This window comes from Xylaria bambusicola, assembly GCF_022495145.1.
Source record: "Xylaria bambusicola strain CBS 139988 unplaced genomic scaffold F5B22scaffold_42, whole genome shotgun sequence".
Lineage (NCBI taxonomy): Eukaryota > Fungi > Ascomycota > Sordariomycetes > Xylariales > Xylariaceae > Xylaria > Xylaria bambusicola.
The window spans coordinates 255,945-269,392 of NW_025953595.1; the positions used below are offsets into that span (position 1 = coordinate 255,945).

Here is a 13,448-nt window from a genome sequence, read left to right on the forward strand (position 1 = left end):
CCTAGTGGCGTCTACAATTCAAATCCGTCAAATATTGAAAACAAACAGAAACCAGTCCGAACCCCTGAGCCATTATGAAAAGTCGCTGGCCGTGAAGTTTCGGATATCACTGGAAAAATGCAGCCGAGTCAAGCGAACACATTCAATTCAGGCTGAGGGCGAAACATGCACACTATACCTACTTTCAGGAGACGGAGAACGAGATGGCGAATATACCTTGGTGCAAACCTAATCAAAGGATTATTAGTGAGTCCGTCGAGGTGACAAGAAATTTGAGAGCAGCAAGCAACAACCTCAAGGCTCTCATTCTTGCTCTGGGACATTGATATGCTGCCTTTCCTCTCTTCATTTCTTCTATATATATTTTCGGCTATGCTATCTTACATATAGCGAATACACAGATAGTTAATATCACTCTCCCTCATGCTTACTTGCTGGTAATGTACAGAGATTTTGACCTCGATGACCTGCCACGCACTTACACGCAGAACCTTACGTAAGGTAGCATCTTGCAGCTCCAATCACGCTAAGCCTAATTTGTACACCTGAATGCCCTCTCGGAGATTTTCAATCTCAACCTCTCATTCCGAGATTCACCTGAGCGAAAGTAGGCGCCTCAGTCTCTCAACTCAATTCTAAAGATTGCACGAGTCCTTTTTAGTATTGTGAGCATCGGCGATTCAGCAGGTCTTGGCGCTATCTGAGCAGGTACCTGCCTGTATTTTTCGAGCTCTCACCTCTGTCGACACGAACTCAGTCTTGTGCGAGCGCGCGCCGTGTAGATCGGGAATGATAACACTTATATCGTCCTCTGCTGACCAGCACAGATATAAGGTCGAGAACACATTACTTCGTCGAATACCTAGCTCATGTGATCTCGGCCCCCCGGCCAGAGCCCGGACAATCCAATCTTCCCTTGGTAGCTTATTTCCCTTTCCAGTTAACCCTCCAAGGACCCCTAAAGCTCGCGTATCAAAAGTCACAAGTGAAAAAAAGATCGTGAGATTTGACGGGACCCCCCGCAAGGATTTACACTACCCCCACGTTCGAAGAAGGCTAGGAGCAACCGGAAAGCGCACCCTAAGCATCAAGCCAAGAAGAGCTCTGTTCGCAAAGCTGTCCTAGCACCAGGTCATTCGGACAAGCAGAGATGATCAGAACCCTTGCTTTTTCTTAAAGACTCCAGTTCGAGACTCTTACCGCATGGAAACAGCAATCAATCAATAAGCAGCACTGCCGCCGCCGCTAGAGTCCACGATCTGGACATCCTGACCTGAAAAAGCGCATTTATTCTCCTTCTCCTTCTACATAAGTGTAGAAGAGATCTCTCTTCACCTACAATCTGCGATTCTTTTCGTTTGCGTCCAATCACAGAAACCAATTCACACCGCCAAGAGGGCCGGGCGATCTATACTCTCCAGAGCTTCGGGTCCCCACGACACAACCAAGTCTTGTCCCCACTTATGATCTCACATGGCACTTGCTTACCTACACTACCCACGATAGCTCGTTCATTTTCTCTGCTGAGAGCAAACTGACTGACTCTCTCACTGCCTACCTACTTATTCATTCGTTGAAGAGTTTTGCTTAGGGGCCTCGAACACGCCTTCATTTCAGCATTCCCGGACACTCGCTTCCATCCGTCGAGGTCGTGTTTCAAGCAGTTAGTTAATCAGTTGGTCTACGTGCCGTCATCATGCTTCGCTGGTAAGGTTCGCGCATTCTCCCCCTTTGACGAAACTGCCTGGTTAGCTGGAAATATGATTCTGCTAGCCAGCGCAGAATCCCGACGTCATGAGACGGTGGTGTTCGATGGGATGAAGAAGGGAATAATTCGAACAGGAGAGAAAAGAGGTGGGAAAAATGCAGTGATAGTGCACATTATGCTAACAATATCAATAGGTACCAACGCAGTCTCGCGGCCCGGCCGCTGCTGACGCAGAGTATCACGACGGCCGTGCTCTTCGCCGTCGGCGATATCACAGCGCAACAAGCCATTGAGAAGAAGGGCCTCGAGAAACACGAGTTTGTGCGCACGGGACGCATGTTTGCCTACGGCGGTGGTATGTCAATTTTCACTCTGTTACTTTACTCACGGCCAATTTTGCATTCCGAATTCCTCAAATCATTTCCACCAAAAAAATTTCTAGAGAGATAAAGAGATCAATGCCCGCATATATAGACCTATGTTTTATATTTCGTAAAAAAAGAAAGAAAAAAAAGCCTACTAACACGCCCTCAGCGGTCTTCGGCCCCGCAGCCACGACCTGGTTCAAGATCCTCTCGAAGCGCGTGGTCCTGCCGAACAAGAACGCCGAGATCCTGGCGCGCGTGGCCTGCGACCAGCTGATCTTCGCGCCCGTCTTCATCGGCGTGTTCCTGTCGAGCATGGCCGTGCTCGAGGGGAAATCGCCGAAGGAAAAGCTCGAGAAGTCCTACGTCGACACCCTTCAGACCAATTGGATGGTCTGGCCCTTTGTCCAGCTGGCTAACTTCAAGTTCGTCCCGCTGCAGCACCGCGTGCTCGCCGTCAACGTCATTTCTATCGGCTGGAACTCGTACCTCAGCTTGGCTAATGCCAAGTGAGGTGGGATGAAGCATGCGAGTGAAATAAGATGAGCACATTGTTCATAACCCTCGAGAATATGTGAGGTTGTAATGAGAGGAATATATGAGCTGCGCGAAAAGAGGATTCGCGAAGAAGGCAGCGGGCAAATATAGACGGCGGAAAATGGCGGTCGGTCGCGCGCTAATGGGCATATCAGCTGGCATGATGCTTCGGCACTGATAGACATAGATTGGGATCCGGGCTGCATTGTCGGGCGTTTTCGCAGATGAGCGTGTGGTCTTTTTCTGCTAGACTTTCCTATGTGTACCTTATCAAGTCACATAATACTGATTCTTGTGTTGAGTTTCACTTGAATGGTGGCGAATCAGGTACCATGAGTATCATGAATCAAAAGTAATTGATATATGTACACATACATGTGTGGTGATATGTACTTGTGCGGATAGCAATTCAACATATCAATCCTGTGTTGACCTAACTACTTTCAGGGGTTATAGGCTCATGTATCATTATGATTATGTCGTGAAAAAAATAAAAAAAATAAAAATAAATGCAGTATCAATCGCTAGTTTTTAATGATGCAGTTATCCCAATGCCCTGATGGAAGACCTGCTTCGCTTGTAAGTGGGGAAAAATAGAGGAAATGGGACCTCGTCAAGAGAAAAGGAATTCTTTAAGCACGGGGGAGCCAGAGAACTCCGGGTTTAACATAATACAGCTGTTAATCATATGTCAGTTCAAAATTCTCTGTGTTCTAGGTGTTTAGTAGACGAATTCGGAGGACGTACGTTAAAAAGTATTGGAGACCAGCCCGCCTCTGCTCCAAAAACCTGGGTCTGAACTTTGAAATGAGACTTTTCGGCGGGAGTTCCGGCACGGCGGCCTCGAAGCCAGGGAACGTCCGCATTAACCGCCAACGGAGATCGTCGAACTCGGAATATCGTTTTCGAATGACCATGAAACTGCCCTACGCGATCATAGAAACATCAGTCTTGAAACACGTGCATTGCTTATCAACAACCAAATCCCGAGAGAAGCCACTAACACTCAATGTCTCAACCCGTATGTTCCATACAACGAATGCGCCGATGTTTGTCGCGCTGCCGTTCACGGTAACATAGTCGGTCACTTCGACGCTTTTTGCCCAGCACGCGCTTCCCCGGTCGTCGGTGCTGCTGTTCTCGTTATCTTGCAGCGTTATGCCCAAGCCCGCGGCGACCAATGAATCAACCGAAGCGCTCGAGACATTCCGCCCATGACCCGATGGGTGGTCCTGGCTGCTGCGCGCCGTCCAATATGGCGGGGATGAAATAGGCGACGTTATTGGCGACTGGGGATTGTTGTTCGCGCCCGTGCTAGCATTTGCGCCCCCGGTCTCCTCCATGTTCATATCTAAGCGTAACGTTGGCCCATCGCCGCCTTGGCCCGAGTCTGGGTGGTCCGCAAGCGCTTGTGTACTAATCGCCTCTGGAGCGAAATTCGCAGGCGGTGATAAAGGCGATGAAGGAGATCCAGAGTCGGTGTCGGTCACGGTCGCGGGCGGCGAGGGCGGTGGTTGTGGGTTAGGCATTGGAGAGTCTTTGTTTTGGGCAAGGTTGCCGTCTATCCGGGTGCCTTTATGGGTCTCTAGAGACTTGTGATTCGTTGCTGAAGCCATCTATGTGTCCATGCGCGAGGAATGGGGGTTTTTACTTTGATATTAGAGGTCCAAAGAGGCGGGCGCAAGCTGATGGGGTCGGATGAGGTCGGATTGTTGGCTTCGAAGTAATAGTCAAGGATTGAATCACAAGCTGGGTTCTTTATGATGGATTTGAAAAGGAGTAGAAGCGGTGATAGTGGGTGTTCAATGGCGTTTTCTTTGTTAGGAATCGGAATGGAATGAAATGAGTTGAATTAAGGTGTGCTTGAATTGAAGTTTAAGGAAGCTCGAGGTACGAGATTGTTGACTTGTTTCGAGCGCTGTTGGCAGGGTTGGCAGGTGTTTGTGGCGGGGTACTCCAGCCTAACCTTGGGTGACGTTAGGCACTTTAGTGCTTCCCTCTTGCCCTAAAAGCTGCCGCAAGTCGCAAGCCACAAGCCGCCAGCGAGCCCACTCCACATGCCGGATCGCCCAGGCCGACCCAGACTTCGCCCTAATAGTATCGCCTAAGGTCTCATAGACATGCCGCGCTACTGTGGGTTGGGGAGAGAGATGCTGGTACAACGTTGGAATAGTTCTAATTTCTAATTACCGGAATAGTTGGCATATATGTAGGCCGGATGTACATGTAGTATCTGTGCTGTTATGAATACAGGGTTCAATGTTGCACATGGCTGGGAGTTCATTCGGTTCTGGTTTAGTCATGGCGTAGTACTATTGGCTTTGTGTGTAGGTATTACCTACTCTGTTACACAGTTGACAACCCTAAGCCTTTGAGAAGCCGTGAATGGTCAAGAACGGCTCAAGCAGAACGTCTAATGTATAGCTTGAAACCCAAAACGATCTCTATGTTACCTTGAATATATCGACCGGCTTGACCTAATATGAGATTTGACGTTTTGATCACTCGTTATCGCTTTGAACGCCAAATATGCCCAACAGAACAGGCAATCAAAGCCAATGAGAACAGAATTTCTAGGAAAGTTGCCTGGGTACTTATAACGATATATATCCCTGCATGACGTGGTTGAAATAGCGTTCAAAAGGGACATTATGGATGAGCTTAGTCCATTCTGGCAAGACCGTACGGGACAACTGTGATTTTCCCAAAAGGGATCCAATATCAAATTGGCTATGACAGCTCGTTGCTCGCAAAGCTATCCGGGTGCCCTGAATCAGTTATGACTCAGCAGTATCATCCTATTTAACTAAAGCCGAAGAATACATAATAATTAAGTTGTACAATCATCCCAAGGCGAACAACTTGTCATGGAGGAGCACCTAATGTCGACCTCCAATTCAATATGTAGTATGATAGATGAAGTGATTGATAAGACCAACAGAATTGCAAAGTATGATCGAGATAGGAAAAGCCGAGCATATAGATAGCTGCTGCTTGTATAGCTGGTGGTCTCTCGGACGTACCAGATACGTTTCTCCGAGTGGGTGGAAACCACAGAGTTCAGGATGCTGATACGTATTTATAATTTTGGGTTGCTTCAAAGCCTTCCTGCATACGCGTACCTAATACAACCTTCCCGGATAAGCATGTCTACATAAGTAATGGAGCCTGTAGTGAGAAATAAGCTGATCATTCGACTTTCGCCATGCAAGTGACTTAGATATAGGTATAGTATTAGGTTGCTTGTTGTACAAGAAGTCAGAACTCGCAATACATGATCCTAACTAGGAAAGAAGAGCATGCTTCTAGTTCTGTTAATGGCGTATTCTAATACGGGTGTATCCATTAGGCTTGACTAGTTTAGCACTATCTGTGTATGACACCTGGTTCATTAGGGTCTAAAGGGTTTGGGGTAGGTGATCTGCCGGACGAAAGAGATGGGGCGCCCGGGTTTCTGCTATTTTCAACCCACCCCCGTATACGAAACTTACAGAACTAGAATCTCACGCCAAGGATAGTAAGAGGTCGTTCGTATCTCACTGGGCTGCGCCGGTTGTGGTTATGCAACCACGGTAAGACTATGCCTGTATTGTCGATAGTGTGCTGGATTCTCAGGGTTGCTTGAAGAAGCTTGGCATAGTAATATTATCTTGCCCCGAAGCGACGAGATGATGGCTTTCCCCCCTCTCTTCTCTCTTTGTAACTCGTTCTGAATTGATAGAATCATTGCTGTAACTGCGGTATTCGAGGGCTTGTGTTTGACAGCTTCTTTGGTTTATCGGGCTTGTTTCTGTTGCTTAGTTGCGCCGCATTGCAACATATTACAACATCCTCGTTAACGATCACGCCATCCACAAGTCGGGACAGAATAGCATCCCCGGTAACAACCCCTCCAACTCGGGACATCGCAACTTTCTCGTGAGAAATCACGTCATCTGCCAATCGGGATAGGACAGCATGGAGAAGTCCAAACCCCAAAGCTCAGGCGAAGGCCTTAAAGTCATCCATGCTAGCTTGTTTCGCAGTTAGTCTATCTTTCTTGTTCTTCATTTCTCTATCCTACCATGGGGATTATGGCATGTGGCCTTCGAATACCGGGTGTAATAAGTGCGATGTAGTTCTCGAATCTGATGGGCTGCCTAGCCGGTGACTTCAATGTCGCCAGCAGGATAGAGCAACCAATTACTGACCGATTCTCGATATACTGCTAGTGGCCACCAAGTCGATGGCAGAGGCTTACACCATCCTTGGCTACAATGTCAATCACGCACTCCTACAAAGCACGATGGAGACCAAGTGGAACCTGATAGAGGAAGCCGCCGAAGCGACTTGGCCGAAAGTGCCAGGCGCCAAACCGCGACCGCCTTTCACGAGGGAGGACTGGGACGAGCTCTGGGGATCAGAGTACGACGTCGTAACAGACCTCGCCTCGTGCTTCACCATCGAGCTCATCAAAGCCTACCCAGACGCCAAAGTGGTCATCGTGCAGCGGGATTTCGACGGCTGGTGGAAGAGCTTCACGACGAGTCTCAAAGACCGCGTCTTCGCACCGGTCAGGTCTTTCATCATCGGCTTCATCACCTCGACGTTCCTGGGGATCCGCCCCAACCAATCCATGAAGAAGGTCCTCCTCGGCTTCTTCGACGCGAAAACTGGCAATCAGATCGATAAGGTTTGCGGTAGAAAAGCCTACGATGAGTTCTTCCGGACCATTCGGGAGATTGTCCCCCCTGAGAACAGGCTGGAGTATAAGGTTGGCGACGGATGGGAGCCCCTCTGCAAGTTCCTTGAAGCTCCAGTTCCGAAAAACACGCCGTTCCCACGAAGTAATGACGCCGCTGCGCTCCGCAAGGAGGCCAATGTTAGATACAGGGAGTTTGCCGTAGGCACCGTGAAGGTCATCGCTGGCAGCGTGGTTGGGAAGGTGCTCGCCGGAGCGGCTTGCGGGTGGGTGGCATATCAGTGGCTTCAGATCTGAATGTATGTAGTCGTTTTCAAGTATATAAACTGCTATAGAAACCGTATATATCAAGTACATTGCTCTATGTGACCCCTCTCTCTTCCTCTATCTGTTTCTCTACAAATGCGTGCGCGCGTGCTTTTGCGTGTCTTGGAGTGGATCACGTTAAAGCATAGTAAAGTCCAGCGTTTGAATAGTGAGATGAAAAGAATGAACTTAGTCCTTTTCCTGTAAGTAAATATACTAAAAGGATGTAAATTACCAAAGCTTTACCAGCCATGTGTGGCACGTTACACCCTTTCCAGAGATTACTACCCTAGCACTAGACTGCTACGGGATCGTACGTAATTTGTATCAGGGAAAGGAATATGTCGGCGTACGTTGCACGAGGTGTGAGGCGTTTGATGGGATCTGTGATTTGTTGTACGAAAAAACTTGTTAATATAAATATCCTCTTTGAGAAGATAGACTCGAGCTGAACTAGCAAGTATGAGCGCTAAAAGGGGGCGCGAGTAGCTGCTCAATTGATGAGTAAATCTACTTGAGATTCAAATACGAAGTTCAATGAAAACGAGCGTAGAACTGGTTGGAAACATGTAATCAGCAAGACGAATTCTATTTTCATTATACTATCTGACTTTTGGTAGCTACGGAAGTAGACGACTCATTTTCGTGCGCCTCTCTCCTGGTAGGCTCACACAACTCTTCGTCTTCGTCATCTGTGACCCTAACCCACTGTCCACTTTCATTGGTATGTCTAATCAGTTCTATATGATTAGTGACACTGATACCGGCATGATTGCTTCCCATATGAGTCCCAGGGGAAGTGACGTTGACGGCATTGTGCGTTCCTTTGCCGTAAAGACCCATGTGCAAGGTCTCCTTGTAGCTGCAGACATGGCTGCCGTTGCTCATCCTGCAGCTTCCGCCTCTGAATATGTGCTTGTAAAGCGGGAGATAGGTTGGCATCGAGACCGCTAGCATGCCGACGACGATCTCAAGCAAGCTAACGATGACGGTGGGTGCAGCATCCCATGTCCTATCGTTTGCGCTGACTTTGATGGAAAATGGGAGTCGCACGATGCCCAGAGCCCAGGCACTACAGTAGACGAAAGTTGTGGGTCAGAGTTTCATGGATTGGAGTTCATTACATGCTACTTACCTAATCCCAACAGCAAAAGTTGCTAGCACTAGCCACCTTTCCTGCCCCATCACCTTGTGATTCCAGACTAAAGGTATCACCATAGCCATGATAATTATATCCGTGACAACATTGATAATACCAAAAACAAGATTCCGTAGGCCCAAGCTGATACAGAGGTCTCGGGTATTCGGTCGCCAGACATCGTCGATAGACTTGCATTGGAAAATAGCGACAACAGAACCAGACATGCCCCAACCAAACACAAAGAGGGCAACTCCCCACACGCAGTAGCGAAACTTTGGCCCTGGGAAAGCCCTTGCGTATAGCGCCAGGACACTGAACTTGATCAAGGTAATGGCGAAAGTATATGCCACCTCACCAACAACGGCTATCTGTGCCGAGTTGTTAGTTTACAGTCTATTTTCCCAACGTCTTGGCAATCCAGGGGATCAGATCTCCAGTCTCAGTAGGAGGACACAGCGATGAAGGGACAAAGATCGCTGTAACTTACGACCTGAACTTTACGGATGTCCGTGACCACTACCGCGTGCCGTCCAATTTCAAACTTAGTTCCCACAGCCCAAGAAATGTTCACAGCGGCGAAGAATATCCAGGCCACAAGCAGAAACCAATCGCTCGCGTCCAGATGAAGCCGACCGTGCCGTAACCGTCGAGACAGAAGTCGTAGGGACACTATGACCGCCGAGGCAATGGCCGTGCAGACGCATGCCATGATGAGCCCAGGTACCCGCGTCTCATGGCGATGCTCGTACTGCCACTCCAACTCATGCTGCGATAGTTCGAAGCTTATGTTGACCATCGTGATGTCCAGCTGTACTGTATCTCAACAAGTACGCTGTTTTTTTCCCTAGGTCACGTAGATATTGGCGGGCTGATCCGAGAAGAGGAGCTGGCGGGCTGGCTGACTAGCGATGAGCAGCCAGCTACCTACATATTCCGGTCATGGAGGATGAAACGGATGGAAGGAATGGCAGACAGGGCAATAGACACCTCCACAGGTAGGGAGATAGATGGGTAGATATGACCCGTCGATTGATCAACCGGAAAACGGCTTTTCGCAATGCTTTATTTCTGCAGGTGGCTAACGCAGGATGTTGAAACAATTTAGCTAAGTTGTTTCCGAACCGGGCACCATCATTCCCTACCGTGCCCGAAGCGCGATTCTCCTGGTCTGCTTGGCAAATCTGTCACTATAGGCGCTTAGGGCACATACTTTAGTATTCTCATCAGTTTGGTCGGCGATATCTTCGGTGCTACGCCGCTAGAAAATCCCCGGAATGCTCCACGCCTCCCCCCTTGGGTGTAGATGCGGGTGCGGTGATCATGTCGGGCTTTGGGCATGGAGCACGATCCGTCGGGATATGCTGAGACTCTTTGCGTCTGCTATTATTGATTGACGGCCTGTTTAAGCCGCAAGCACTATTAGGAGTGGCTGACCGTGCCCGTATAATCGGGCCGTTCGGTCGCTTTATGTCTTAACGGTCGGGAGGAAGTGCCATAGTGTGGCGTGAGACATGTGTCCACCATATGCTGGGGCGCCGCCAGGATGGGTTCAACTCAGACATGGAAGGGGAGCGTTGAGACAGAAGGGTGACATGTAATAAAAAGGAATATGGACAGAATCACAATCCATTCACTTCCCCTTTGACAGGATTCATGATAGGTATGGTATGTGAATACCGAGCCATCGCCGGACCTCTTTGGCTGGAATGAGCGGGTTCATGGTCTCGTGTAATCATATAAAGCCTGTTAGAACTCTATACCTCTTCAACGTCTGATCATACGCGCTATTCCATGTACGACTATTTTCATGATTGTTGGATAAATCGTTTGGCCGGTGGTGAGGGCAAGGTTGATTACATCTAGATGGATAATAGAATTCGCATCTAAAGATCAGCATTTTGAGATCTCACAAGCGCTTTAGCTGCAGCAAGTTTTAATGATCCAAGCTTAGCCTGTTTATTGTACCTTGCAGGCATCTCATGCTGAACATCATACCAGGACCCTGCATACATAGAGTAGATTGTCATGCACATCATTGCAACCTAGTGTCGGATCCTGCCCCTCGGACTCTCTAGTGGATACTAGGGTGAATGTTGATTATGTCCGAGACAAAAAGGAGAGTGGCGACATTGAATACGAGGTACTCACTTCTAATCGATATGGGGAAAATGAAGATGAATATGGAAATTTAAAATATAAAATAAAACGTACAACACCAGGGATTCGCTGGTCGTCACCGACCCAACTACTAATCTGGCGCTCATACCGGCTTATCTATGGGAGAGCGGACGGGATCCCGAGTTTTCCGATGGCTATGGTCGTACGTGACAGATCTCAGACTCACGATGCCTTATAAACTTACCACAAAGGTTGAAAGTAGTTGGAAGCGAACTACTTGCTTGGCAGTTAACTACTTGACCACCTACTCTTCAGGAAGGACTCTGACTTTGCAAGTCTTTTATGTTAGGTTTCCCTATTAGCGTGCTATGGCCCGAAGAAGATAATGTGCTCTTATAGTCGGACGTAACCGGCCGACCGGCCGATTAACATCGGGGCATGATAGCGCTAGATCAAGGGCTCATTACCTCTCACCTTCTACAGCTTGAGCTGCCGGGGGTTGATTGACCGGTTTTATGATGATTTATAAGCTGCTTGTTGTTAGCAAATGCGCAACTCCTCATTGGGCAGACCTATGAAGGTAGACAATGTCGGAGCTGAATGTAAGAATGCCGGGATCAGCCCCTCTCCTGAGTGTGCTCCGGCTCTAGAAGCCGTGCCCGCGGGATATTGCGGGGATGGGGACTGACGCCATTATTGACTTTGGAGATCCAAGGTGTCGCTATTCCCTTGCATCTTGAACACTGAATTTCAATCAAATGAATTATTCCAATACCTAACCTATTATAGTTCAGTAACGATGACGCTTCCGACGATCGCGATCCTGGACGATTACCAGGAGTTTTCAAAGGCCCCCTTCGAACGGCTACGATCTTCCGGATACCAGGTAACGACGTTTAAGGATACGCTTCTACCGTATAACCACCCCGATACACCTCAGGATGCCAAGGATGCTCTTGTCAACCGCCTGGAGCCGTTCAACATCATCTGTAAACTCATTTCATAAGTTTTTTTGGTTGAACTTAATCTGACGATTTTTAGGCTCGATGAGGGAAAGAACACCATTCCCAGCAGAATGTAAGTCAATCATATCTGCCCTGCTTGCTCTGTTTCAGTGTACGAAATGTTTCCAATAGAATGAACGGACCGAGACTGACGCTTGACCTTGGAGTGACCAATCGGCTTCCCAACCTGAAGCTACTCCTAACAACCGGGCCGCGAAATGCAGCAATTGATGTTCAAGCTCTTCAAGCTCGCGGCATACCAGTTGCCGGCTCGAGCGGCTCGGGTGGCGGCAGGGGTACACCATCCGGCCCTGACAGCACCACGCAGCACACGGTGGCCTTGATCCTGGCTCTCGCGCGCAACATCCCACAAGACGATGCCACGGTGAAATCCGGAGGGTGGCAGACCAAAGACGCTATTGGATTAGCAGGCAAAATATTCGGCACTGTCGGTCTAGGCAGACTCGGGGCCACAACGTCTAGGATCATGCACCTGGCGTTCGGCATGCGAGTAATCGCGTGGAGCACCAACCTGACTCAAGACGCGGCGGACGAGAAAGCCAAGGCGATGGGGCTGCCGATCGAGGATGAGACGGGCGCTAAGACCTTCAAGGTCGTCGCTCGGGACGAGCTTTTCAGCACGGCGGATGTGGTTAGCATTCACCTTGTGCTCTCGGAGCGGTCGAGAGGTCTCGTGGGCATGGGTGATCTGGGGAAGATGAAGAAGTCGGCACTACTGGTTAACACGTCCCGAGGACCTATTGCGAATGAAGCGGAACTGCTCGAAGCTGGGAAAAGGGGGCTGATCAGGGGTATTGGGCTGGATGTGTATGGCCTTGAACCTCTGCCGCAGGATAGCGAATGGCGGTCCACAAAATGGGGAGAAGAGGGGAGGAGTAGTGTGGTGTTGACGCCTCATATGGGATATGTTGAGGCTGAGCCTATTACGGCGTGGTATGGGGAACAGGTTGAGAATATTCTGCGATGGCAGAAAGGAGAGGCGCTGACGACGCTGTTCAAAGATAATGGATACTGAGGGAGAGATCACATCTAGGTCGACTCTGTTTGAGCCCGTGGGGCAACTATCTACCTTGGTGGTGTGGTGGATATGTCTGCCTTGCAAGAGTAATTCATTGACTGGAGGATCATATGCAACTCCTAGGTATGTGTGAGGCAAAGGTTTAGGCACATGAAAGGGTAGTACAATGATTTGAATTAACTACCTACATTCACTCGAGGTATTTTCTCCTTTATATCTTGCTATTCTTTAGTAATTTGAAGGGAGTGAGACTTCCCAGCCTTTCTCTGCTTGTCTAAGCTATGCATGGGTATGTGATTGCATATAGACACCTTAGGAAGTATGCACCTCTAAGTCAATTATCTACATCATGAACAAAGGACTCAACATTATCTGCCACGTAGACAAGGCGTGAGTGCGAACGCGTGAGAACGCGTTAGAACGTTATTTGCCCAGAGTCTTTGATTCCCTACCAAGTTTGCTCAAAAGGTGCCAAACATATAACTTGAAGTTAATGCAGTTGGGTTGTGATTTACTGCCAAGTGCCTGGGTAGGCACTTATTATACTAG

At 48.7% G+C, this 13,448-nt stretch overlaps 5 protein-coding genes across 5 annotated transcripts; 3 read left to right on the top strand and 2 right to left on the bottom strand.

Moving 5' to 3' along the window:
- Window positions 1–1,696: 1,696 nt before the first annotated feature.
- Window positions 1,697–2,586, top strand: F5B22DRAFT_638298 (uncharacterized protein; the record flags this gene model as incomplete). The annotated part of the gene is made up of 3 exons (XM_047977564.1): window positions 1,697–1,707; window positions 1,903–2,063; window positions 2,243–2,586. 3 exons carry the CDS (start codon window positions 1,697–1,699, stop codon window positions 2,584–2,586), a joined length of 516 nt encoding a protein of 171 aa, XP_047828085.1.
- Window positions 2,587–3,223: 637 nt separating this feature from the next.
- Window positions 3,224–4,226, bottom strand: F5B22DRAFT_649395 (PX domain-containing protein; the record flags this gene model as incomplete). The annotated part of the gene is made up of 3 exons (XM_047979167.1): window positions 3,224–3,287; window positions 3,358–3,536; window positions 3,615–4,226. 3 exons carry the CDS (start codon window positions 4,224–4,226, stop codon window positions 3,224–3,226), a joined length of 855 nt encoding a protein of 284 aa, XP_047828086.1.
- Window positions 4,227–6,090: 1,864 nt separating this feature from the next.
- Window positions 6,091–7,655, top strand: F5B22DRAFT_618529 (uncharacterized protein). The gene is made up of 2 exons (XM_047975704.1): window positions 6,091–6,634; window positions 6,822–7,655. Exons 1-2 carry the CDS (start codon window positions 6,568–6,570, stop codon window positions 7,586–7,588), a joined length of 834 nt encoding a protein of 277 aa, XP_047828087.1. The 5' UTR covers window positions 6,091–6,567; the 3' UTR covers window positions 7,589–7,655.
- Window positions 7,656–8,165: 510 nt separating this feature from the next.
- On the bottom strand, window positions 8,166–9,534 carry F5B22DRAFT_658710 (uncharacterized protein; the record flags this gene model as incomplete). Its single annotated transcript, XM_047980137.1, has 3 exons — window positions 8,166–8,669; window positions 8,733–9,106; window positions 9,226–9,534. The coding sequence occupies 3 exons, from the start codon at window positions 9,532–9,534 to the stop codon at window positions 8,195–8,197; spliced, it is 1,158 nt and encodes a 385-aa protein (XP_047828088.1). The 3' UTR covers window positions 8,166–8,194.
- A 1,698-nt stretch (window positions 9,535–11,232) lies between these two features.
- On the top strand, window positions 11,233–13,389 carry F5B22DRAFT_618533 (D-isomer specific 2-hydroxyacid dehydrogenase). The gene is made up of 4 exons (XM_047975705.1): window positions 11,233–11,458; window positions 11,646–11,845; window positions 11,898–11,933; window positions 12,028–13,389. The coding sequence occupies exons 2-4, from the start codon at window positions 11,656–11,658 to the stop codon at window positions 12,894–12,896; spliced, it is 1,095 nt and encodes a 364-aa protein (XP_047828089.1). The 5' UTR covers window positions 11,233–11,458; window positions 11,646–11,655; the 3' UTR covers window positions 12,897–13,389.
- Window positions 13,390–13,448: the final 59 nt, after the last annotated feature.